General features: G+C 41.8%; 1 protein-coding gene across 12 annotated transcripts in view; it reads left to right on the top strand.

Moving 5' to 3' along the window:
- The window catches only part of FHOD3 (formin homology 2 domain containing 3), a 655,003-nt gene that overhangs the window by 592,001 nt on the left and 37,063 nt on the right, over positions 1–25,939 (top strand). For all 12 annotated transcript variants that reach the window (XM_054018872.1, XM_054018870.1, XM_054018871.1 and 9 more), the window contains 2 exons: positions 14,679–14,869; positions 16,436–16,628. In XM_054018872.1, coding sequence (XP_053874847.1) covers positions 14,679–14,869; positions 16,436–16,628 — 384 coding nt within the window. The remainder of the gene's footprint in view (positions 1–14,678; positions 14,870–16,435; positions 16,629–25,939) is intronic.

Genomic DNA, 25,939 nt, shown 5'->3' with positions numbered 1-25,939 from the left:
TGGTAGGGTCCCCCCCTAAAATGCCATGCAGCTGATCATAGGAGCGGCATGTATGGGGCTCTGACCTGTAGCGACCGTTTGCCTCCTTTGTCTTTTGGTAGGCTTGCCTGAGCTCCTTAACTTTCATGTGGCACTGCTTTGTGTCCCTGTTGTAGCCTCTGCCCAACATGTCCTGTGCGATTTTGGCATATATATTGGCATTTCTTCTTTTTGATCGGAGTTCTGCCTGCACAGATTCTTCTCCCCATACAGCAGTCAGATCCAGTGTCTCCCGTTCGCTCCATGCTGGAGCTCATTTGCGATTTTGGGGGGACTGCATGGTCACCTGTGCTGCTGAGCTCACCACGCTGACCAAACAGGAAATGGAAATTCAAAATTTCCTGGGGCTTTTCCTGTGTATCTGGCCTAGTGCATTGGAGTTAAAAGTGCTGTCCAGAGCGGTCACATTGGAGCACTCTGGGATAGCTCCCAGAGGCCAATAACATCAAATTGTGTCTGCACTAATCCAAATTCGACCCAACAAGGTCTATTTTGGCGCTACTCCCCTCGTCAGGGAGGAGTACAGAAATTGATGTTAAGAGCCCTTTAGGTCAACGGAACTGGATTGGTTGTGTAGACGCATTCATTATAAATTCGACCTAACCCCATAGTGTAGACCAGGGCTTACTGAAATAAACTGTATATGGGCACATAGAAGCAGAAATTGAACTAGTATGTCAAGGAATTACATTATAGTGGAGTGACAGATATGCACATCATGGTGTTTATTATCACTATTAATAATCATTTATTCATATATTAGCATGGGTAGCAAAATATAGACCTCACCTGTCCACTAAAACTTGGGCTGAGACCAGTAACTCATCTCATGTTGGGCACTGAAGAGCCTTTAGAAAGAAATTACTTTTGTTCACTACCATCCTGCACCAGATTCCAGCCAATGACATACGTGAAAGAATGTGAAAGACCCCCTTTCATTATGTCTGCTAGGTCTAAGCACATTGCTTCTTCACTAATTACTCTGAAACTCAAGGGATGTAATTTGCTAAACCTGGATTATGGGATATAAAATTCTCTGGTGTCTTTCTGTTTAATTTAAGATATTTATGGAGCACTATCTAGCACTAATATGCTAGATCCCTTCAGTGCCACACACATTCTGCTTACGGTTTGTGTCCAACCATATCCTAATCAACACTAGAGTCATAGTGACTGAAGATGCTGTTTATTCAGAAAAAAACTATGAGGGAGATTTCCAAAGGCACCCAATTTCCACTAATTTTCAATGAGAGATTTTACCTGGCCGCCCTTTGTGCCATTGGAAATCTTCTCATAGGTTGAGTTTCACCAGATTGTGTCCCTGAAAGTGGTGGTATACTTCTGATCTGTCCTTTTATTTTTCTGCTATTTTTAGTTCAGACACTAACCATAATTCAAATCTCTCCTTAGTGTTTGTGGGTGACAAGAGTCTCCCCCTACCATTTTCATAGTCTGTACCCTACTTTTGTTAGCTGCATTTATTTACACAGTCCTGCATCTTGGGTGGTGAAGTTCATTAACAAAGAATCCCAGCCCTGTAACACTCCACCGCTTTAAAAAAAAAAAACTATTACTTTTCAAAGAAACTTCTATTATTAATACTGACCTACTTGCCTTTCTCCCCAGTTTTTATATAAGAATTTTGTTTACCTTACTAATAAACCAACATTTGTAGGCAAAAGCACTTAGCAAATCTACCAGATCGTTTCCTGTACCTGTATTCTTAGCAAATGGAGTGCAATAATAGAATCTTATCTTATTTTTCTGCCTACTCCTAATTAAATACTATGAATCCTGTGAAAAGTTATATGTTAACTTTTAAAATACAAGATTTAAAAGAGTGGGTAGATTTTATGGAATAGCAACTTCACAATGGTGTTTATAAGTGTTTGGGTCATGTATAACAAAACACGAGGTGCTCACTAGTATGCTGCAATGACATATGCTTCTCTAATATTACAAATGTTGTTTAAGAAGCCCTAATCTGAGTCCTCTGTGAAAGCACTCTGGGCTCATTTGTCACTCTTTCAATGCTCAGAACTTCCCTTGGCTCTGAACAAGGGCAGGAAGAAGAGAATGTCATGTTCCACATCAAAACTTATCCCTGTAATAATGTGGAAATGATCTGTCTGACCTAAATTATAAAGAACTCAAACTGGCTGTGGTCTGCAGTAGAAAATACTCTATCTTTGAAGGGAGAAAAGCTGACTTTATATATCTGTGTGTGTATCTAATTATCATTTCAGTTGTGAAATTAGAATGAAATATGTCACATGTGAATGTGTTGGTTCTGTAGTCAATAGCACTAGGTTGGGAGAGGCAAAGATGGGGAGAGATTCAGTTCCTGTTTCGAAAATGTCTAGAGCTGATCTGTTTCACCAGTATAATAACAAAGTTTAAAGAGCTACGGTGAGTCAGCAAATGATAATTATAATAATACAACAGAAAGCTATAAGGCAGGGTTAGGCAACTATGGCACGTGTGCTGAAGGCAGCACATGAGCTGATTTTCAATGGCACTCACACTGCCCGGGTCCTGGCCACCAGTCCGAGGGCTCTGCATTTTAATTTAATTTTAAATGAAGTTTCTTAAATAGTTTAGTTTAGTTATATATTATAGACTTATAGAAAGACGCCTTCTAAAAACATTAAAATGTATGACTGGCACGCAAAACCTTAAATTAGAGTGAATAAATGAAGACTTGGCACACCCCTTCTGAAAGATTGCCGACCCCTACTATAAGGGATATTGAGAATATAGAACAGAAGTTTTGCAGAACCTTCAAAAAGACTCAGAATACCTTCCAGTGATCTTGGTAATAAATTATTTAATTCTCAATCAGAGTTTTTCAGGCATGTTCAGGAAACTTCAATGCTGCTACTCAATTTGAACTTATTTTGTCAGCTTCCTTCCATTTTATTTTTACCTCAGGCCTGGATTTGGGGTTGTCAGCCCTGCTCAAAATATCCAGGTAACTGCAGGGGAACAAATTCACTACAAGCATAAGCAGGTGCAATATCTTTAACGTCTGAGGAGTTGTGCACATTATGGCAGTATTGAACTTGACCAAGAAAATGGGTTAATTGGAATAGAAGAATAGAGTTGATTGATATGTGTAGCACACAGTGCAGAAGGGGGTATCTTGAAGCTATAATGATAATTTGAAATGACCATCTTTCTCTTTTCTTTATACAGTGCAGCATAATTATAAAATACTGTTACAGCAGAGCTTCTCTCAGGACTACCTTTTCAGTAGTCTCGTGGAACCACAATTTTATGTGAAATCCACCTAAATGCCATGTTAATCACAGTGCTGTCTTCCAGCTGGAAGCAGGTACTGTTCCTGTTTCCTTTCAACAATAAGAAAATTAATCATCTCTCTCTACCATTGTGTAACTTCATTTTTTTAACAAAATGTTGGCAATAAGATGACATATAAATGGTGACTAGGAACCTCACCCGCCCTGCCTCCCTTGGGAACACAGTATGAACTGACTAGCTCACAGGGAAGTAGTATGGTATTTTATACATTGTGATATGTGTACTGTACTTGTAAACAATCCTCATTTATAACTCTCTCTGTCTCAATTCCCTTTTTAGTCTTGTTAATTCTGACCCCAAATTACAGTATGCGCCTTTATCATCTTACACCTCCTTGGGATGTAATTCAATTATTTGATAACACCTGACACCAAGCAAATACTAACCGCAAAATGGAGTAAGAATGCGTCAAATATAATAATATTGCTGAGCACATATGTAGTTTTGCATCTCCAAAGCACTGTACAAACCTTTGGTCAGTTGCTCAGTTGAGCTTCACCTTGTATAGTCCGTTCCATAAGGGTAAAAAAGATGCAAATTGTTACTTTTCTGATTTAGTAGTTTACAATTATTACGCATATAAATAACTACACAAGGTAAAGAGCACCAGAGAATCTAGTCCATTGACTAATAAGCGAACATAATGTTGTCAGTAAAGATACAAGACAGCTTTCTTATGTCAATGGTTTATTAGAGTTGTCAGTGAAGAGAAGTTAACATCTGAACCTTTTCAATGCCTTTGGATCCCTGTTTTCAATGGAATCTGCTGTTTATAAATAAGGAAAGTTGTGCTCCAGTGAGATGTACCTCCCGTTAACCTTCCTTGTGCATTACAAGAGTCCACAGAGTGATAGTAAGTTTCTTAAAGATGGCATTAAAAAGTGAAAAAGGAATTGTACATCCCTAGCTGAAAAAGTATAATGCAGTTATTTTTGACAAAATATATAATATATAAATATCACTATTTAAAATAGGGTGGGTGAGATTTTTATTGGACCAACTTCTGTTGGTCTGTCTCGTCTCTCTCACCAACAGAAGTTAGTCTGTAAAAAGATATTACCTCATCCACTTTGTGTCTCTAATGTCCTGGGACCGACATGGCTACAACAACACTTGAATACACCAGGGGTTCTCAAACTGGGGGTCGGGACCCCTCAGGGGGTCATGAGGTTATTACATGGGGGGTCGTGAGCTGTCAACCTCCACCCCAAACCCCGCTTTGCCTCCAGCATTTATAATGGTGTTAAATATATAAAAAAGTGTTTTAAATTTATACGGGGAGTCGCACTCAGAGGCTTGTTATGTGAAAGGGGTCACCAGTACAAAAGTTTGAGAACCACTGGCATACACTATTTAAGGAAATTCCATTCTGTATGCATAAAGATTAGTATGCTCAGTATGGGGCAGGTCAGAGTAACATACAAAGTGCTTAGTGGATCTTGGGTTTAGTCACACTGTGCCCTCAGGCTAGTTGCTTGACTCTTTTGTTCCTTATCTGTGATATAGAGCTGGATGTTGCCAATGATTACTGAAGTATCCAAACTTCACTGCCATCCTTCGGAATTTAAACTTTTACTGGAAACCTTGTTTTACAGATGATGAAGGGAATTAGATGGTCCTTTCATCTTCCATGCATTTGGAAAGTAGTAATGAGCAATGGTGTGCAGGAAGAAAGTGGTAGAGAGGCCTATTCTGTTAGCATGCATACTCTGTGCACCCCATTCACTTTCTGATGTTACTGATAGTTGGCCTAAATGGAGTTGATGGGCACAGCAACTCAGCACATTGGTTAGTGCTCCCTCATTGGAGGAGAAAGGTTTACCCTGTTCAGTGCTACCTTGTGTGAATGTGTGAGTCTAAGGGTATGTCCACACTACGAAATTAGGTCGAATTTATAGAAGCCGGTTTTATAGATATCGGTTTTATACAGTCGATTGTGTGTGTCCCCACATAAAATGCTCTAAGTGCATTAAGTCAGCGGACCGCATCCACAGTACTGAGGCTAGCGTCGACTTCCGGAGCGTTGCACTGTGGGTAGCTATCCCGCAGTTCCCGCAGTCTCCGCCACCTATTGGAATTCTGTGTTGAGATCCCAATGCCTGATGATGCAAAAACAGTGTCACAGGGGGTTCTGGGTACATGTCGTCAGGGCCCTCCCCCTTCATCAGAGCAACGGCAGACAATCGATTCGCGCCTTTTTACCTGGGTTACCTGTGCAGACAACATACCACAGGAAGCATGGAGCCCGCTCAGCTCAGCTCAGCTCACCATCACCATATGTCATCTGGGTGCTGGCAGACGTGGTACTGCATTGCTACACAGCAGCAGCTAATTGCCTTTCGGCAGTAGACAGTGCAGTATGACTGGTAGCTGTCATCGGCTATCTGGGTGCTGGCAGACGTGGAGCTGCATTGCTACACAGCAGCAACTCCTTGCCTTTTGGCAGTGGATGGTGTATTACAACTGATATCCGTCGTCGTCGTACTCCTCAGTGAGTTCAATCAGAGGCACCCGGGAAAGTTCTTCAGCAGATTCCTCTAAGAAATAGTGCACCAAACTTTCCACTCTGGGCATCTGATTCTTGACTATGATGGCTATCAGTCGTAGTACATCATTTTCTGCCAAGCACCCAGAAGATGCCGATGGCTATCAGTCATGCTGCACCGTCTGCTGCCAGCTTAAGATGTAAAAAATAGATGGACCAGATTTGTTCTGTATTCATTTGCTTCCCCCTCCCTCCGTGAAATCAACGGCCTGCTAAACCCAGGGTTTTGAGTTCAATCTTTGTGGGGGCCATTCTGTGTGACAGTTGTTTGTGTTTCTCCCTGATGCACAGCCACCTTTGTTGATTTTAATTCCCTGTACCTGTACGCCATCTCGTCAGTCGTCCTTCCCTCCCTCCGTCAGACACTAGTTTCGCGCCTTTTTTCAGACCAGACGCCATAGCACTGGGAACATGGAGCCCGCTCAGATCACCGCAGCAATTATGAGCACTATGAACACCACGCGCATTGTCCTGGAGTATATGCAGAGCCAGGACATGCCAATGCAAAACCAGGACCAACCGAGGAGGCGATTGCAGCGCGGCGATGAGAGTGATGAGGAAATTGACATGGACATAGACCTCTCACAAAGTACAGGCCCCAGCAATGTGCAAGTCATGGTATTACTGGGGCAGGTTCATGGCGTGGAACACCGATTCTGGGCCTGGGAAACAAGCACAAACTGGTGGGACCGCATCCTGTTGCAGGTGTGGGACGATTCCTAGTGGCTGCGAAACTTTCGCATGCGTAAGGGCACTTTCATGGAACTTTGTGACTTGCTTTCCCCTGCCCTGAAGCGCCAGAATACCAGGATGAGAGCAGCCCTCACAGTTGAGAAGCGAGTGGCGATAGCCCTGTGGAAGCTTGCAACGCCAAACAGCTACCGGTCAGTCGGGAATCAATTTGGAGTGGGCAAATCTACTGTGGGAGCTGCTGTGATCCAAGTTGCCAGGGCAATCAAAGACCTGGTGATATCAAGGGTAGTGACTCTGGGAAACGTGCAGGTCATAGTGGATGGCTTTGCTGCAATGGGATTCCCAAACTGTGGTTGGGCGATAGACGGAACCCATATCCCTATCTTGGCATCGGAGCACCAAGCCACCGAGTACATAAACCGCAAGGGGTACTTTTCAATGCTGCTGCAAGCCCTGGTGGATCACAAGGGACGTTTCACCAACATCAACGTGGGATGGCTGGGAAAGGTACATGATGCTCGCGTCTTCAGGCACTCTGCTCTGTTTCGAAAGCTGGAGGAAGGGACTTTCTTCCCGGACCAGAAAAAACTGTTGGGGATGTTGAAATGCCTATCGTTATCCTTGGGGACCCAGCCTACCCCTTAATGCCACGGCTCATGAAGCCATACACAGGCAACCTGGACAGTAGTCAGGACCTGTTCAACTATAGGCTGAGCAAGTGCCGAATGGTGGTGGAATGTGCATTTGGACGTTTAAAAGTGCACTGGCACAGTTTACTGACTCGGATAGACCTCAGCAAAACCAATATCCCCATTGTTATTGCTGCTTGCTGTGCACTCCACAATATCTGTGAGAGAAAGGGGGAGACATTTATGGTGCGGTGGGAGGTTGAGGCAAATCGCCTGGCCGCTGATTACGCGCAGCCAGATGCCAGGGCGGTTAGAAGAGTATAGCAGGGCGCAGTGCGCATCAGAGAAGCTTTGAAAACCAGTTTTGTGACTGGCCAGGCTACGGTGTTAAACTTCTATTTGTTTCTCTTTGATGAACCCTCCGCCTCCGCCCCCGGTTCACTCTACTTCCCTGTAAACCAACCACCCCACCCTCCCCTCCCCCCTTCGAGCACTGCTTGCAGAGGCAATAAAGTCATTGTTACTTCTCATTCATGCATTCTTTTATTAATTCATCACACAACTAGGGGGATAATTGCCAAGGTAGCCTGGGATGGGTGGGGGAGGAGGGAAGGAAAAGGGCACACTGCAGTTTAAAACTTTAAAACTTTAACACTTATTGAAGGCCAGCCTTCCGATGCTCAGGCAATCATCTGGGGTGGAGTGACTGAGTGGCCGGAGGCCCCCCACCGTGTTCTTGGGCGTCTGGGTGAGGAGGCAATGGGACTTGGGGAGGACGGCTGTTGGTTACACAGGGGCTGTAGCGGCGGTCTCTGCTCCTGCTGCCTTTCCTGCAGCTCAACCATACGCTGGAGCATATCAGTTTGATGCTCCAGCAGCCGGAGCATCGACTCTTGCCTTCTGTCAGCAAGCTGACGCCACCTATCATCTTCAGCCCGCCACTTGCTCTCTTCAGCCCGCGATTCAGCCCGCCACCTCTCCTCTCATTCATATTGTGCTTTTCTGCACTCTGACATTGTCTGTCTCCACGCATTCTGCTGTGCTATGTCAGCGTGGGAGGACATCTGGAGCTCCGTGAACATATCATCCTGAGTCCGCCGTTTTCTCCTTCTAATCTTCGCTAGCCTCTGCGAAAGAGAAACATTTGCAGCTGGTGGAGGAGAAGGGAGAGGTGGTTAAAAAAGGCACATTTTAGAGAGCAATGGGTACACTCTTTCACATTAAATTTTGCTGTTCACATTACACAGCACATGTGCTTTCATTACAAGGTCGCATTTTTCCTCTTATATTGAGGGCCTGCCGGTTTGGTGTGAGAGATCACTCACGCAGTGCCAGGCAACAGAATTTGGCTTGCAGGCAGCCATGGTAAGCCACAGTCTTTTGGCTTTTTTAACCTTCATAACATGTGGGAATGGTTTCAAACAGCAGCGCCCCCATTTCCCATACCAAGGACCCATTGGGTTGGCCATTTAAAATGGGTTTGCAATGTAAGAGGAGGGGCTGGGTGTCCGGGTTAACATGCAGCACAAACCCAACTACCCCCCCCACACACACACACACCCAATTCTCTGGGATGATCACTTCACCCCTCCCCCCCACCACGTGCTAACAGCGGGGAACATTTTTGTTCAGCCGAGCAGGAACGGGCACCTCTGAATGTCCCCTTAATAAAATCACCCCATTTCAACCAGGTGACCGTGAATGATATCACTCTTCTAAGGATAACAGAGAGAGATAAGGAATGGATGTTGTCTGCATGCCAGCAAACACCGGGACCATACCCTGCCATGCTTTGTTATGCAATGATTCCAGACTATGTGCTACTGACCTGGCGTGGTAAAGTGTCCTACCATGGCGGATGGGATAAGGCAGCCTCCCCAGAATCCTTTTGCAAAGGCTTTGGGAGTACATGAAGGAGAGCTTTCTGTAGATGTCCCTGGAGGATTTCCGCTCCATCCCCATACACGTTAACAGACTTTTCCAGTAGCTGTACTGGCCGCGATTGCCAGGGCAAATTAATCATTAATCATTAAACACGCTTGCTTTTAAACCATGTGTAATATTTACAAAGGTACACTCACCAGAGGTCCCTTGTGTGCCCTCAGGGTCTGGGAGCACGCCTTGGGTGAGTTCGGGGGTTACTGATTCCAGATCCAGGGTGATAAACATATCCTGGCTGTTGGGGAAACCGGTTTCTCCGCTTCCTTGCTGTCAGCTCTCTTCACTGTCTTCATCATCATCTTCCTCATACCCCGAACCCGCTTCCCTGTTGCATGTTTCTCCAGTGATGGAGTCAAAGCACATGGCTGGGGTAATGGTGGCTGCACCCCCTAGCATCGCATGCAGCTCCGCGTAGAAGCAGCATGTTTGCGGCTCTGCCCCGGACCTTCCGTTTGCTTGCCTCTCTGGCTTCGTGGTAGGCTTACCTTAGCTCCTTAATTTTCACGCGGCACTGCTGTGCGTCCCTGTTATGGCCTCTGTCCTTCATGGCCTTTGAGACCTTTTCTAATATTTTGCCATTTCGTTTACTGCTACGGAGTTCAGCTAGCACAGATTCGTCTCCCCATATGGGGAGCAGATCCCGTACCTCCCGTTCTTTCCATGCTGGAGCTCTTTTGCAATTCTGGGACTCCATCATGGTTACCTGTGCTGATGAGCTCTGCGTGGTCACCTGTGCTGTCCATGCTGGGCAAACAGGAAATGAAATTCAAAAGTTCGCGGGGCTTTTCCTGTCTACCTGGTCAGTGCATCTGAGTTGAGAGTGCTGTCCAGAGCGGTCACAATGAAGCACTGTGGGATAGCTCCCGGAGGCCAATAACATCGAATTCCGTCCACACTGCCCCAAATCCGACCCGCAAAGGCCGATTTTAGCGCTAATCCCCTCGTTGGAGGTGCAGTAAAGAAACCGGTTTAAAGGGCCCTTTAAGTCGAAAAAAAGGGCTTCGTCGTGTGGATGTGTCCAGGCTTAATTCGATTTAATGTTGCTAAAGTCGACCTAAACTCGTAGTGTAGACCAAGCCTCAGTGTTACTGTGTTGGTTGAGAAAGGATGGGGTATGGAGAAAGAAGATTATGTGGCTCAGGGTAAATTTGGGCTCAGCTGTTAATGGGTGCACAGAGGGAGAGGAGTCTCACACTCCCTCATAGCTGCCAAGTACTGTTCATTCATCACACAACTAGGTGATCCCTTGAGAACATTGACTGTTTTTGTGTGGCAAAAGACACCCCAAAGCTGTCAGGGAGAAAGCATGGCCAGGATTCTGTTCTCGCTTTACAGCAGCCAGTGGAGTTGGCTGTGCATGCTGTGGGGAGCAGGCCACATGACCTGAAGAGGTGAGCTGTAACCAACTTGTTCTGCGTGGAGAGAGCTCTTGGAGATATTCTGCTTCTCTGCGGCAGTGCCTGTAACACAGGACTGAGCCCTTAGTGTGTATTGGGGAGGAAAGGGAACAGAAACAGAGAGAAATGTGAGCAGCAGAGAAAACATGAAAATAAAAGAAGTGGACAGTAAGAAAAGAAAGGGAAGTAGCATAACAGACCAGAACAAGGGACAGATCCAGGAAAGAAGGGACAGTGAGGTTGACAGTGTTTGTGTCACTCCATTAGAAAGCAGCATGCTAATACTTTTGCTACTTGAAAAAAAGCCCACACCAGTGGTTTGAAATGGTGTACAGTGGGTACTTTAATACTGTAGACTATCACATTCATTTGACCTCATTTTCTAGAAGAGTCCAAATTTTCTAAATAACTTCAGATGTTTGTATTCCTGCCTACCCAGTCTAGTGGCTTAGTGAATTGTTCTGAGAGTTTGGGCAGAGAAAAAATGACCACTCATTCAAGACAAATTCCTGAGAGTTGGTGGCCCATATTACATTAGAGTTCATAGTAATCTGTTGTACTCTCTGGCAGTACTTGTGGCACCTTAGAGACTAAGAAATTTATTTGAGCATAAGCTTTCGTGGGCTAAAACCCACTTCATCGGATGCATGCAGTGGAAAAGTATACGGCATGCATCCGATGAAGTGGGTTTTAGCCCACGAAAGCTTATGCTCAAATAAATTTCTTAGTCTCTAAGGTGCCACAAGTACTCCTCGTTCTTTTTGCTGATACAGACTAATACAGCTACCCCTCTGAAACCTATGCTGTCTTGGCAACTCTCCTTCTGACATTAGCCTCAGTCAGGTTCAGAATATACAGGTAAGTTACCCTCGTTAGTTTGGATTTCCAGTTTCAGTAATTTGCACTTACTGCACCAGCACAGGCAGCTGTGCTCAGTTCACCCCATGGGAGAGCAGGTGGTATTTTCCCTGCTGTGCTCCCTCAGAGGTTCTACCAGAGGCTGGTAGCCTCAAACTTTAGTGAAGTTCTAGCACATCCTTCATCCACATCCACTCCTCAGCTAGCAATACCCCTTTTGTGGCTGCATTGGTTCTTTGCAGGACCACAGTGGAGGAGAAGATGCCAATTGCTCTTTAGACTTTCTGCTCTCTAGAAACTAGAGAACCTTTCCCAAACATATTGTCTTTTGACCTGTACAGACCTGATAACTCAGAACTCTCACTGATTTCAATGCAAGCTGTTGTAACATAAGATGAAAATTAATGAAAATTCCTGTACTGTGCAGAGGAGGGATTGGGGGAGTTCCCCACCCCATCTGGAAAATTCTTTGTGACCCCAAATTTTGAGTCCTACAGTCTTCTGGGCTCCATTTTTTTTCTAATGGGGATACTGGTATTTTGACTGCTGTGTGCATTTTATATTTCCAGTCTATGGTGAGCTGCAATATGTTTGTCATCAACAGTCAAAATACTGACCTGGAGAGGGATTTTTTTTTTAAATAGGCATTGATACCCTAACAAAAATATAACCCCCCACAGCTGCCTTGCCTGCAGGGCTTTTCTAAATAGCAGAATGGATCAACGGATGTTTTTATTTCCTTGTGCAGAGGAAAAATTCATCACTTTGTAAGTCAGAGCAAAAATGAATCAAATCAATACCAGGTTATATCAGGGAGCTTTTTAATAATAATACATTTCTTATGGCTAAACTCAGTTAGTATGACTCTCAGCAGTTGGTACTGTATATAGTTGAAAACTTTATTCCATCTGTAACAAACTTTAATTTGAACCAAGGTCAAGAATGCATTAAAAAAATAAAAAGCTCAGAGTGAGATCCACCTACACTCAAGATAGGGCTGGCTTGGGACGGGTTTGGATCCCAATCCCATATTCCTTTAATTTTGAGGTAGTATGTGTCCAGAGCCAGTTTCTTTATTGTAGTTACAGTGACAGCATAACCTGGCCGTAAATCGTTGCCCAGGGAGGGATTTCCCCAGAGTAAGCAAGATAATTGTATGGAGTAGAGCTTGAACTGGGACGGTTATGCCACATGACCTCTCTGCTGCCAGCATGGTAGGGAAAAGGGATCATGACTGGGGGAAATATATCGTAAGCTCTATTTTCAGTCCCTTCTGATTCTAGCAACTTAGCATAGGTTATAAAAGCCTTGAGGCTGCTCTAACACAGCACAAGAGTAACAGTCATGCACAGAATAGCACCAGGATCATGAAGTGCAAAGGAGAGCTTCTAAACACCCTTCAAACAGCACGCTGACTTGCAATCAGCATTATGGCCACAATTAGAGACCTGGCCTCCAGCACCCTGCTTCAGGTCCATCTTACAGAGATGTGTCTGAGTTTCAGTGTTTGGGTTTACCTGAACTTTCCCTGAATCCAAGAGTTCTGATTCCAGTTCAGGCTGATTTTGGATTTAAACCAGTAATGGTAAAATATAAAAGCTGTAAGATAAAATTAATTTGCCCAGCCCACATAAGTGTGAAATAACATATGAAATATGTAACAGTTATACAAATCAGAAATCACTAAGCCTCATGAGATTGTGCTATGTCTTTGGGAGGTGGATTGGAGCAATTCAGGCATAAAGACCTTGGATGTAATCCTGGCCCCACTGGAGTCAATGGCAAAACTCCCATTGATTTCAGTGGGGCTAATATTTCACCCTTTAGCTGTATGTGCTTGTATCACCTTCTTCGGTCATTTAAAATGTCTTGTTATGTATGTACTTAGTCAGCATTATAATTTTGGTTATGGACATGTTACCAACAATGAACAATTAATAACTATATTAATTTCCTATTATATATGATAAATTATATATTACTAAGTTTTGTTAAAACATCGTATGTACTGTTGTGGGACTACAGCGTTCTTATCACAAAAGCAATTAAAATTGATAAATGAATAGCTGCACTGCATAGGAATATATTGAGTTAGAAACCTTTGAAAATAACATTTACTAAGCTACAGTTCCTTCAGATCCTACGAGCAAGAAGAAGCCCCTTATACAGAACTGTTTTCTGTTTTGCAATAAGAGATGGGCCAAAAATACCAGACCCAAACATCCGCAAACTCTGGCATGTTTGGAATCTGAGTCTAAATCTGTATTTTATGGCTTAGGCTCATCTCTACTTTGAACTGTTTGAAAATAAATTTATTCTTCCTTGGGAAGTCAAGGAGACCATGTTGGAGACTTCTGCTGTTTCCATTTGCTTTGTGTATGTGCTGTACTGTGGCTGGATAGTTCATGCATACTCCCCTGTTTTTATAAACATATCCAAAATCACTTGCGTAGACCACTGCAATTTGAACACCTTTTTTGGTTGATGTATAAGAGAGAACCTCTGTTTCACCTTCTTATGGAATTTATTGGCTTCTCTCCTGATAAGTGTTACTGAGGATGTAATAATTTATTTTAACTGTGTTGACACAGACTTTCAAAGCTATTAGAAAGATTGTGTTATAAGCTAACAGTGTCATACTTTGTATCAAGAGATGCAAGTTTGTACTGAGATCACTAGATAACACTTCCTTTGAATAAAACTTGAAGTTCTGGCACGCGAACTGACCATTTGGAATACAACATAGTCTTTCAACAAGACAGTGCACGGGGTAGGGACATACCAAGGGGAAACATTGGCATCTAGACATTATAGTGATTGTCAGACACATTAAAAAGCTGTAAGTTGGTAGTGAGAAAGAGAGAAGAAAAAACCCTTTTGCTGCCTTGGTGCATGCACAAATTTTCTGATCGTCCCTAGTGCAGTTGACTGCAAAGAGAAAGATCTACTAAAACATTTTATACAAATGTAGCAGAAAATTAAGATATTATCCTTTCTTTAGATGTTACATCTATATGGCAGCCACACACAGTTACATTTCTTTTTGTTTCAGAATTTCTCTAACATTTCACATGCTTACACTGAGGGTAGAGACACGGACAAGTATTACTACTGTATTAATGTATATAGCAGTGTCACTGAAGCTACATCTCCCTCCCCACCTCCTTGTTGTATAAAGATGAACCAGTTCAGATACCCAAGGTTACTGCTGTGATGTTTGAGATCAAAGTGGCTGATGTCTTCACTTGTTTTTAGGTTGACTTTGAACAACTTCAGGACAACTTATGTCAGATGGAGAAAAGGTGCAAAGCATCATGGGATCATCTTAAGGCTATAGCAAAGCATGAAATGAAGCCAACGCTGAAGCAAAAAATGTCTGAGTTCCTTAAAGACTGTGCAGAAAGAATCATAATTCTGAAGATTGTTCACAGAAGAATAATTAACAGGTACAGCATTAGGGCACTGATGGGAACAACCTCAATTACTTATTTCAATGTGCTTCAAACCACGTTTCAAGACGTATGTTTACCAACATATCTGTTGAGAGTTCTTTATAACAGATGTTCATTTGTTCCCGATATTTCCTAACTTCAGCTGAATATTGTATTTCTGCTGAGAAAAACAACGACTGACAATTATTTTCTTACATATAACTACACGCTGTGGTAAAATCCTGAAATCCTACTCAGGCAATTTCCTTGTGTCTTTAATGATATATTTGCCATAGTAAAGATTGAGTAACAAGTTCTGTAGCTGGAGCTAGTACTATATATATCTTGTACAATCTGCTAATGCTCATTTATACACAAGTGCCACTGCTAGTATATTTCCAGATTCATAAACTCACACAGATGATTTAAATATGCCCAATAATGATGATAATAGCTATCTCTTATGTAGTGCTTTTCATCCATAGATCTCAAATTGCTTTACAAAGGACAATGGTATCATTACCCCCATTTTGCAGATGGGGAAATAATATATAGTTGTACACAGAATTACCAAAGGGAGTTCAAACAGGCCCAAATGTGTGAATGTACAGATCTGGGATGTTAGTTCAGCCCATCTGTTTTCTCATTCATGAATTCTATTCCACCTTCTAAATAAGTAATACCCCAAATATAGCTGAGTAGCAGTGAAAGCAGGAACTTACAAGTTTCCTACTGGGTTTATCACATATATTGTGTTGGATTTAAAAATAAGTAGAATAGTGTTTTCTTTACTTTAAATTACATAATATAACTATTAGTCTAAGCCTCTCCAAGATACTTTATTTATTCAATCACATCTTTCATTTCCATTGTAGTGAGTGTTTTAATTAGCATGGACACAGTAGATAAAAATAGATTCACAAAGATCTATACATTCAGCAGTCCATTGTGAATAATGTGGTACAGAAGCAGCAGCAGCAAAGCTGCAAATAATACAAAAAGCTGTGAGTAATACTGAATCAACAGTAAAGTTGTGAACTCAAAACACCCCAGACTGAAAGTATTTGGATGTTACAACGTTTTATGGTTTTCTTTTTGAACTAGAAATGCCTCTCTTCCTGTGTTGCTAGCCTGTAAATCTTCATTCTTCTTGTCTAGACTTTCCCCAACTTCTTAACAGCCTCTTTGAAGTTGCTTAATACAAACAAATGGAATTAAAGCATAATTTTTTTTCGATATCTGAAATGAAATTGTTCATTCACATGCCAAATTGGTAAAATAAAATGAATGGAGTTTCATAAACATCTTATCTCTTATATCAGCATGGGGAAATGGGTTGGGATGAAGTTATCATAGACTAGCCATTTATTTGCATTATGTTTTTAATTATAAACCATGCCAGTGATGTTTAAGGAATCCATGAAAGTTCCACAGCATGTAAAAAAAAAAAAAAAAAAAAAAATGAGAGCTCAGAAGACAATAAATGGATCAATTAGAATCTTTTTTACTGGAAATGTAAAGTTTTTGAATGGTTTTTTTTTTTCATTTTTAAAAGCTGTCATTAATTCATTTTGTTTTTAGGTTCCATGCATTTTTGTTATTTATGGGTCATCCTCCTTACGCAATCCGTGAAGTCAACATCAATAAGTTCTGCAAAATTATTAGTGAATTTGCTTTAGAGTATCGCACCACCAGGGAACGAGTTTTGCAGCAGAAGCAGAAACGCGCCAACCACAGGGAAAGAAACAAGACCAGGGGGAAAATGATCACAGATGTAAGTGGCAAAATCAAATCCACTGTGGCAAGTATTTGTGAAGCTTTCTTTTTAGTGAATGCCATACTGTAGATGTTATGCTTCATTCACTAACCTTCCTTTAAGGATTCCCTCCGCTATGAATAATGTACTCTGTATTCTTTGGTAAATCAATTTTATGTTTTTCTTTGTCATTGACTATAAAAGCTTCTGGATTCATAGCAGCTTCTGGATTTGGACAAAACAAGACTAAGAGTTCATAAAGAAAATCTTCCGTATGTTGCATGGACAAATTCATGCACAATGTCTGTTTTCAACAAAGAATAGAGTAGGAATTGAGGGCACCTTACTGAAGAATATGGCCAATAATATAAATAACACAACCCTAAAGTTAGGCGGCCAAATCATTCCATATATCAATTTACTGACCACATATTTAGGTGCTTATATACGGGTTTAGGTATGTAACATTAGGTTCCCATTTGGGAAAATCCTGACTTGCAAACTTAAATATTATAGTGTTTTATATGTATAGTATCTATTTTATTAGATAAAAATATATTACATAAGAGTCAAGTACGGCCTCTTTCAGATTTTATTATAGATTACTAATTTAGATTATCTTTAGCTGTTACCTGATAAATTTCGCTGACTGTGTTCAGGCTACTTTGGTAAAAATAAGATGAACTTTCTCTTCATCTTTAAAGATCCTCTGATTTTTTTTATCTTCTTTTAAACTGATGCAGTTTCACTCAGTCCAAATAAAGTTTTAAGAAGTGCCAGTACTTAATAAAAGTTTCCAGCTGTCTCAAAATCCAAATCTGGAGTTTCGATTAGACATGAGTGGTTCATCGCATATGAAGCTACCCATATCCTGCCTTTGGCATGAAAAACCCAAAGTTGATTACAATTTTATGGCCAACAGCTCAGACAAGTTAGGTAAAGAAACAAAATGCATCAGACCCATATTGGGATTGTATTTAAGTTGTTGACTCACAATCATTTGTAGATCTTTCCTGGCAATAACCTTTCAAATTTTGGAAATCTTCCTCATCTGGGAGAGAATTTTAGAGCCACATTATTATCTCAAAAGATTTTCCTTTTGGACTAGTCCCAGGTAGAGGAAGGGCTCTGATTCTTTGCAAAGGGTTTAAGGTAGACATGAAAAATTTCACGTCTAGTATTAGGGAACTGAAGCTTTATACTTGCATTGCACCCTAATTTCTCTGTAACATTCTTGAGGAGTTAAAATGTGACACTAACCAAAAGGATTGGCAAATTAAATATTTAATTTGCCAAGTAGCATCAGTGCTTTTCACCAGTTCAGATAATGGCAAGCGGGGGAGGGAGGGTTCCTGTTATGCCAGTATACCATGGAACGTTTCTGTACCAGGATAAGTGGCAGCAACAGGACTGAAGGAGCTTCTTCGAGTTCTTTTGCATCAGGAAGTGAGAGAAGGGAAAAGTGGCCATTCATCTGCTCACCAGAAGAAATATCCAGGGAGATGGAGAGAGGAAGTGGGCCTGCATGCTGACCCTATCACAGTAGAACAGGATGTAGGTACAAGCCAGTGGTCAGTCACTAAAGATCTGAGCCAGGGAGGTGGGCCATTTCCTGAAGATGTGAAAACAGGAGAGAGTGAGTGATTGGGCCTTCCCCAGAAGGGCTTGTTATAGGACAGGGAAGAAGAATAATCAGACCAGGATAGTATTTGTATTTGGGAGAAATTGAGTATCATCTGAGCAGTAGAATCCCAGCTACAAATATCCTCCATGTCTGAGTTGTAGGATATATGTTTAGCATTAATTCACAATTATATGCTGATCCTATGAGCTGAGAAAGCCTAACGGAGTGAAGCGCATTCTCTAAAATTCTCAATGTAGAACCTCTAAGAACATAAGAATGGCCACACTGGGTCACACCAAAGGTCCATCTAGCCCACTATCCTGTTATCCGACAGTGCCCAATGCCACGTGCTTCAGAGGGAATGAACAGAACAGGTAATCATCAAGTTATCCATCGCGTCGCCCATTCCCAGCTTCTGGCAAACAGAGGCTATGGATACCATCCCCGACACATCCTGGTTAGTAGCCATTGATGGACCTATCCTCCATGAACTTATCTAGTTCTTTTTTGAACCTTGTTATAGTCTTGGCCTTCACAACATCCTCTGGCAAAGAGTTCCACAGGTTTACTGTGCGTTTGAAGAAATACTTTCTTTTGTTTGTTTGTTTTAAACCTGCTGCCTATTAATTTCATTTGGTGACCCTTAGTTCTTGTGTTATGAGAAGGAGTAAATAGCACTTCCTTATTCACTTTCCCCACACCAGTCATGATTTTATAGACCTCTATGATACCCCCCCTTAGTCATCTCTTTTCCAAGATGAAATGTCCGTCTTATTAATCTCTACTCATATGGAAGCTGTTCCATACCTCAATCATTTTTGTTGCCCTTTTCTGAACCTTTTCCAATTCCAATATATCTTTTTTGAGATGGGATGAGATGGGATGACAAGATCTCCATGCAGTATTCAAGATGTTGGTGTATCATGGATTTATATAGAGACAATATGATATTTTCTGTCTTATTATCTATCCCTTTCTTAATGGTTCCCAACATTCTGTTCACCTTTTTGACTGCCGCTGCACATTGAGTGAATGTTTTCAGAGAACTATCCACCATGTCTCCAAGATCTCTTTCTTGAGTTGTAAAAGCAACAACCACCCATCCTAAGCAAATATTAATCCTGACACAATGTTTGTCAAATTAATCACATTTTTGTTGTTAATTTCTAAATCCCTGTTAAATGAGTCTATAGGTTCCTACATTGGGAACAAATATTTAATAATAGGCTTGTAATGGGGTGGCAACTCACCCATGCAGCGCCTCCTGTCGGTCGTCCTGGGAATTAGCTCTTTGACCTCTGCAGACTGGTGTCTCGCCTTGCCTCTGGCCCCCGTGTCCCTCCCAGACCCCAGTGCCCCTTCTGCCAGGGTTCTGTGGTCTCTCTGGGTCCTCCCCCAGGGAACCCCCAAACCCCTATCCCCACCTCGCCTCAGTCTTTGGCTACTGCCAGTCACCATCTAGCCCCCGCTCACTGGGGCGGATTGCAGTACAATTGCCACTCATCATTGGCCAAGAGGGTTTGGACCTGCTGCCTCTGCCTACCCTTGGGCTGCCCTGTTGCAACCCCAGTACCTTTCGGCCCTCAATAAGGCCTGCAGCCTGGGGGTTTTCCAGGCCGGAGCTCCCCAGCTCATCTGGCCTTTCCCTGGCCCAGCTCCCCTTAAGGTACTCTTTCTCAGCTCCCAGGCAGCCAGGCCCTTCTCCCTCAAGAGCTAGAGGGAGAGTCCTTCTCAGCTCCTGGCTTCACTGGCTTTTATAGGGCCAGCTGCAGTCTGATTGGGGCGTGGCACTGCTGTGGCTGCTTCCCCAATCAGCAAGCCTTTAGCTTGCAGCCCCAGCCGTCTCCCAGGGCTGGCTTCAAGCCCTTTCAGGGCAGGAGTGGGTGACCACCCCGCTACAGGGCTCTTCAATATAGCAGAGAAAGATTCAACACAATCCAATGGATGGAAGCTGAAGCTAGACAAATTCAGTCGGGAAATAAGGCATAAATTAACAGTGAACTTAATTAACCATTGAAACAATTTACCAAGGGTCATGATGGATACTCCATCCCTGACCGTTTTTATCCATGATGACTCCAAGATGTCTTTCTTAAGTGGTAACAGCTAATTTAGACCCCATCATTTTATATGTGTAGTTGGGATTATGTTTTCCAATGTGCATTACTTTGCATTTATCAACATTGAATTTCATCTGTCCTTTTGTTGCCCAATCACCCAGTTTTGTGAGATCCCTTTGTAACTCTTCGCTGTCTTCGTTGGACTTAACTATATTGAGTAGTTTTGTATCATCTGCAAATGTTGCCACCTCACTGTTAACCCCTCTTTCCAGATCATTTGTGAATATATTGAATGGTCCCAGTACAGACCCTGGGGACACCACTATTTACCTCTCTCCATTCTGAAAATTGACCATTTATTCCTACCCTTTGTTTCCTGTCTTTTAACCAGTTACTGATCCATAAGAGGACCTTCCCTCTTATCCCAAGACAGCCTACTTTGCTTAAGAGTCTTTGATGAGGGACCTTATCAAATGCTTTCTAAAAATCTAAGTACTCTATATCCACTGGATCACCCTTGTCCACATGCTTGTTAACCCTCTCAAAGAATTCTAAGATAGGTGAGGCGTGATTTCCCTTTACAAAAAACATGTTGACTCTTCCGCAACAAATCATGTTAATCTATGTGTCTGATAATTCTGGTCTTTACTATAGTTTCAACCAGTTTGCCTGGTACTGAAGTTTGGCTTACTGCCTTGTAATTGGTGGGATTGCCTCTGGAGCCTTTTTTAAAAATCGGTGTCATATGAGTTATCCTCAAGTCATCTGGTAGAGAAACTGATTTGAATGATAGATTACATACCACAGTTAGTAGTTCTGCAATTTCACATTTGAATTCTTTCAGAACTCTTGGGTGAATACCATCAGGTCCTGCTGACTTATTACTGTTTATTTTATCAATTTGTTCTAAAACCTCGTCTAATGACACTTCAATCTGGGACAGTTCCTCAGATTTGTCACTTAAAAAGAATGTCTTAGGTTTGGCAATCTCCCTCACATCCTGAGCCATGAAGACGGATGCAAAGAATTCATTTAGTTTCTCCGCAGTGGCCTTATCGTCCTTGAGTGCTCCTTTAGCATCTCAATTGTCCAGTGGCCCCATCTGTTTAGCAGGCTTCCTGCTTCTGATGTACTTAACAAACAAAAAATTGCTATTACTTTTGGGGTCTTTGGTTAGCTGTTCTTCAAATTCTTTTTTTGGTCTGCCTAATTATATTTTTACACTTCATTTGCCAGAGTTTATGCTCCTTTCTATTTTAGGATTTAACTTCCACTTTTTAAATGATGCCTTTTTGCTTCTCATGGCTTCTTTTACTTTGTTGTTTAGCCTTAGTGGCACTTTTTTGATTCTCTTACTACGTTTTTTAATTTGGGGTATACATTTAAGTTGAACCTCTATTATGGTGTCTTTAAAAAGTTTCCACGCGGCTTGCAGGGATTTCGCTTTTGGGACTGTATCTTTTAATTTGTTTAACTAACTTCCTCATTTTTGTATAGTTCCTTTTTCTGAAATTAAATGCAATCATGGTTGGCTGCTGTGGTGTTTCCCCCCCCCCCCCACCTCACACCACAGAGATGTTAAATTTAATTATATTATGGTCACTATTACCAAGTGGTTCAACTATATTCACCTCTTGGACCAGATCCTGTGATCCACTTAGGACTCAATCAAGAATTGCCTATCCTCTTGTGAGTTTCAGGATGCACTGCTCCAAGAAGGAGTCATTTAAGTTGTCAAGAAACTTTATCTCTGCATCCTGTCCTGAGATGGCATGTACAGTCAATATGGGGATAGTTGAAATCCCCCATTATTATTGAGTTTTTTATTTTTATAGCCTCTCTAATCTCCCTGAGCATTTCACAGTCACTATCACCTTCCTGGTCAGATGGTTGGTACTATATCCCTACTACTATATTCTTATTATTCAAGCATGGAATTACTATTGATAGAGATTTTATGGTACAGTTGGGTTCATTTAAGATTTTTGCTTTATTTAACTCCACACTTTTTTTCACATATAGTGCCACTCCCCCACCAGCACAACCTTTTCTATCCTTCCGATATATTTTGTACCCTAGTATTACTGTGTCCCACTGATTATCCTCATTCCACCAAGTTTCTGTGATGCCTATTATATCAATATCCTCACTTAATACAAGGCACTCAAGTTCACCCATCTTATTATTTAGACTTCTGGCATTTGTATATAAGGACTTTAAAAAATTGTCACTTTTTAGGTATCTGCCAATACGTGATGTAATTGAATGGGACTCTTTTTCATTTGACTGTTATTCATCAGATCCTACCCATATTTTATCATCTTCCATCCTCTCCTCCTTTCTAGGACATAGAGAATCTTCTGTCCGAACCATGTGCTCCTCCGTACCTTTCAGTTTTTCCCCATTCCTTAGTTTAAAAACTGTTCTACGACTTTTTTAACTTTCAGTGCCAGCTATCTGGTTCCATTTTGGTTTAGGTGGAGCCCATCCTTCCTGCATAGGCTCCCCCTTTTCCAAAAGGTTCCCCAGTTCCTAATAAATCTAAACCCTCCTCTGTACACCATCATCTTATCCACCTACTGAGACCCTGCAGTTCTGCTTGTCTACCTGGCCCTGTGTGTGGAACTGGAAGCATTTCAGAGAATGCCACCATGGAGGTCCTGGAGTTCAATCTCGTACCTAGCAGCCTAAATTTGGCCTCCAGGACTTCTCTCCTACCTTTCCGTATGTCATTGGTACCTACATGTACCACAACCACCGGCTCCTCTCCAGCATGACACATACTCCTCTGTTTAAGGAGATTGCTTATGTGGGCATATTGGTGAATCAAGGACTTTCTGTGATCTACATGTATAGGAATTATCCATTTAAATGTGGTCAAGTAATGCTGCTTTTATTTTCCCCCACTCAGTTGTGGCACACGGTAAAATGTTTAGATAATCTAATCCCAACAAAACCCACCCCCCAAAAAATTCATGGAGTCACATGATATTATTGCTAACTTTAGTCTTTCTGATTAGTTTATATTTCTATGCATGGAAGGGAAAAGATATGGCTGCTGTGCATAGTAAATATACACCTAGTAATGGAATATTTATTTCAAATTTTGCAGATGATAAAAAGTTATTCAAAATAGTTAAGTCCAAAGCTGACTGTGAAGAGTTACAAAACTAGCTGACTGGGCAACAAAATGGCAGATGAAATTCAACACTGATAAGTGCACAGTAATGCACATTGGAAAAAATAATCCCAGCTACACATATATAATGATAGATTCTAAATTAGCTGTTACCACTCAAGAAAGACGTCTTGGAGTCATCATGGATAAAAACGGTCAGGGATGGAGTATCCATCATGACCCTTGGTAAATTGTTCCAATGGTTAATTACATTCACTGTTAATTTTTTGCCTTATTTCCCGTCTGAATTTGTCTAGCTTCAGTTTCCATCCATTGGATTGTGTTGAATCTTTTTCTGCTAGATTGAAGAGCCCATTATTAAATATTTGCTCCCAATGTAGGGACCTGTAGAGTGTAGTCAAGTCAACCCTTATCTCCTTAACCTTCTCTAAATAGCTTGAGCTCTTTGAGTCTATTACTATAAGGCATGTTTTCTAATCCTTTAATCATTCTCTGGATTTTCTTTGAACCCTCTCCAGTTTATCATATCCTTCTTGAATTGTGGTCATGAAGCCTGGACACTGTATTCCAGCAGCAGTAATACCAATGCCAAATATAGAGGTAAAATAACCACTCTTGTTCCACTCGAGATTCCACTGTTTATGCATCCCAGGATTGCAATAGTTACTTTGGCTACAGTGTCACACTGGGAACTCGTGTTCAGCTGAATAACCACCGCAAACCCCAAATCTTCCCAGGATAGAGTCCCCCATCTTATCACTGTGGCTTACATGAATACCAAGAAAATGTAACCTTTTTGATTCTAGAAAGAAAATACATATCCCTTTATTTTTTAAACCCATTCAACCAAAATCAGTCTTGAAGGGTGGAGGGTCAATTCTGCTGACCTTTTTGGATGCAGAACTCCCATAGACTTCAGTGGAGTTATTCACATGGAAGGGGCTTTAGTTCTGAGAAACAGACTCCCAATTTTTGTATTACCCTTTCACTTATACAGACCCTTGCTCCTGACTTCTCTAGGTCACTCACAGTGAAATGAGTTTGGTATTGCTAATGTAATTCCCAATAGATGTTTCTTACATGGGAAAAGAATAAAAATGGAAGAATGTAGAATTGTCACAGTTACATGGGGAGATTGCCTGCAACACTGCACTGCAATCACTCCACTGCAGCTGGATTGCAACGTATGTAGACATACTCAAAGTGGCTTTAATCTAGCTAGCTCAGCTACCAGTAGCAGTGAAGCTGTGGCAGCACAGACTTGAACATGGACTAGCCGCCCATATATGTACCCAGAATCCCAGGTGCGCTTGTACAACCTGTGTGGAAGCCTGTGCTTCCATAGCTTCGCTTTGCTGCTATTAATACTCGTACTAGCTAGATTAATTCTATCTTGGGTATGTTAACACGTGCTACAATCACCCTCCTTCCCATTCTTGATTGCAGTGTAGAAATAACCCTATGTCTGCCTTTAGCTAGTGATATCAGTTATGCACTTTCAGAAACAACACAATTCACTGAAAAATAAGCAGGAAAGATAGGAAAGAAATGCAGTTATACACATTGATTAGTGGATAATAAAAGAATCTGTCCCCCAGAATTATGCAGCTGTCTTTTGCACAGTACCTTAGTGTTTCTATTCCAAAACCTCTATTTAATAGAAATAATATTTAAATATGGCAAAATCCCCGCCGCACGAATCCTAGAGTGATTTTTTTTTTAAAAAAGGGTCTCCTGAAATTGTGCTATGGCATGTGAACTTGATAGAAAAGTTGAATCCCTAGGATTTGAACTGGAGATCCTTTCAGCCTTAAGAGCCAGAGCTCATGCACAAAGAGCGCTAGGGGAGCTGCATCCTGGCTGCATTCTTACAGTACTGTTTGGTAATGTTACTTTTGTTAACATTTTCCTAATTCAAAAACATTTCTCAATATATTTAACCTTTAAAGAAAGAAGAAAGAAAAGAAGGAAAATTCCCATCTGGTTAATCTTCGATCTAGGAGATTTTAGTAATTCACTTGCTACTTTAAGTCTTATCTTTAGTAACTGTAGGGCTGCATTCTGGCCCAGACTGTGCATCCACATAGGAACAGAGATTTGGTATGGGCATATAGGGATCATGGGTGCTGTACAAACTGCTTACTCTCTTCCACCCAGAGCAGGTGGGAGAGAAATGGACAGACTTTTGATTCTGTCCCTCTCAGTACACACTGGCTACTGGAACTGAGCAAGCATGGTGGGGTGAGAGGTAGTAGTCTGCTGCTGATATAAGCCATCAGCAAATCATTTCTCCCTGGAGCAAATCGGGGAGCAAGAAGGAAATTGTCTTCTGGAGCCTGGAATGCTCCTAATGTCACAATCTAATCTTTGTATAATAAATAACCTGCACAAAGCCTGGATTGCTTTCTTACTCTGGAAAATGCACTTAGCATTGTCCTCTGCCCCTTTCCCTTCCTTTGAATGCCTCTCACAGATTACTTTATGTTTTTGCTTCATTTTTCCCCTT

The sequence above is a fragment of the Malaclemys terrapin genome, chromosome 2, assembly GCF_027887155.1.
Source record: "Malaclemys terrapin pileata isolate rMalTer1 chromosome 2, rMalTer1.hap1, whole genome shotgun sequence".
NCBI lineage: Eukaryota > Metazoa > Chordata > Testudines > Emydidae > Malaclemys > Malaclemys terrapin.
The sequence above is the reverse complement of the archived record's forward strand: the minus strand, read 5'-3'. Positions and strand labels throughout refer to the sequence as shown.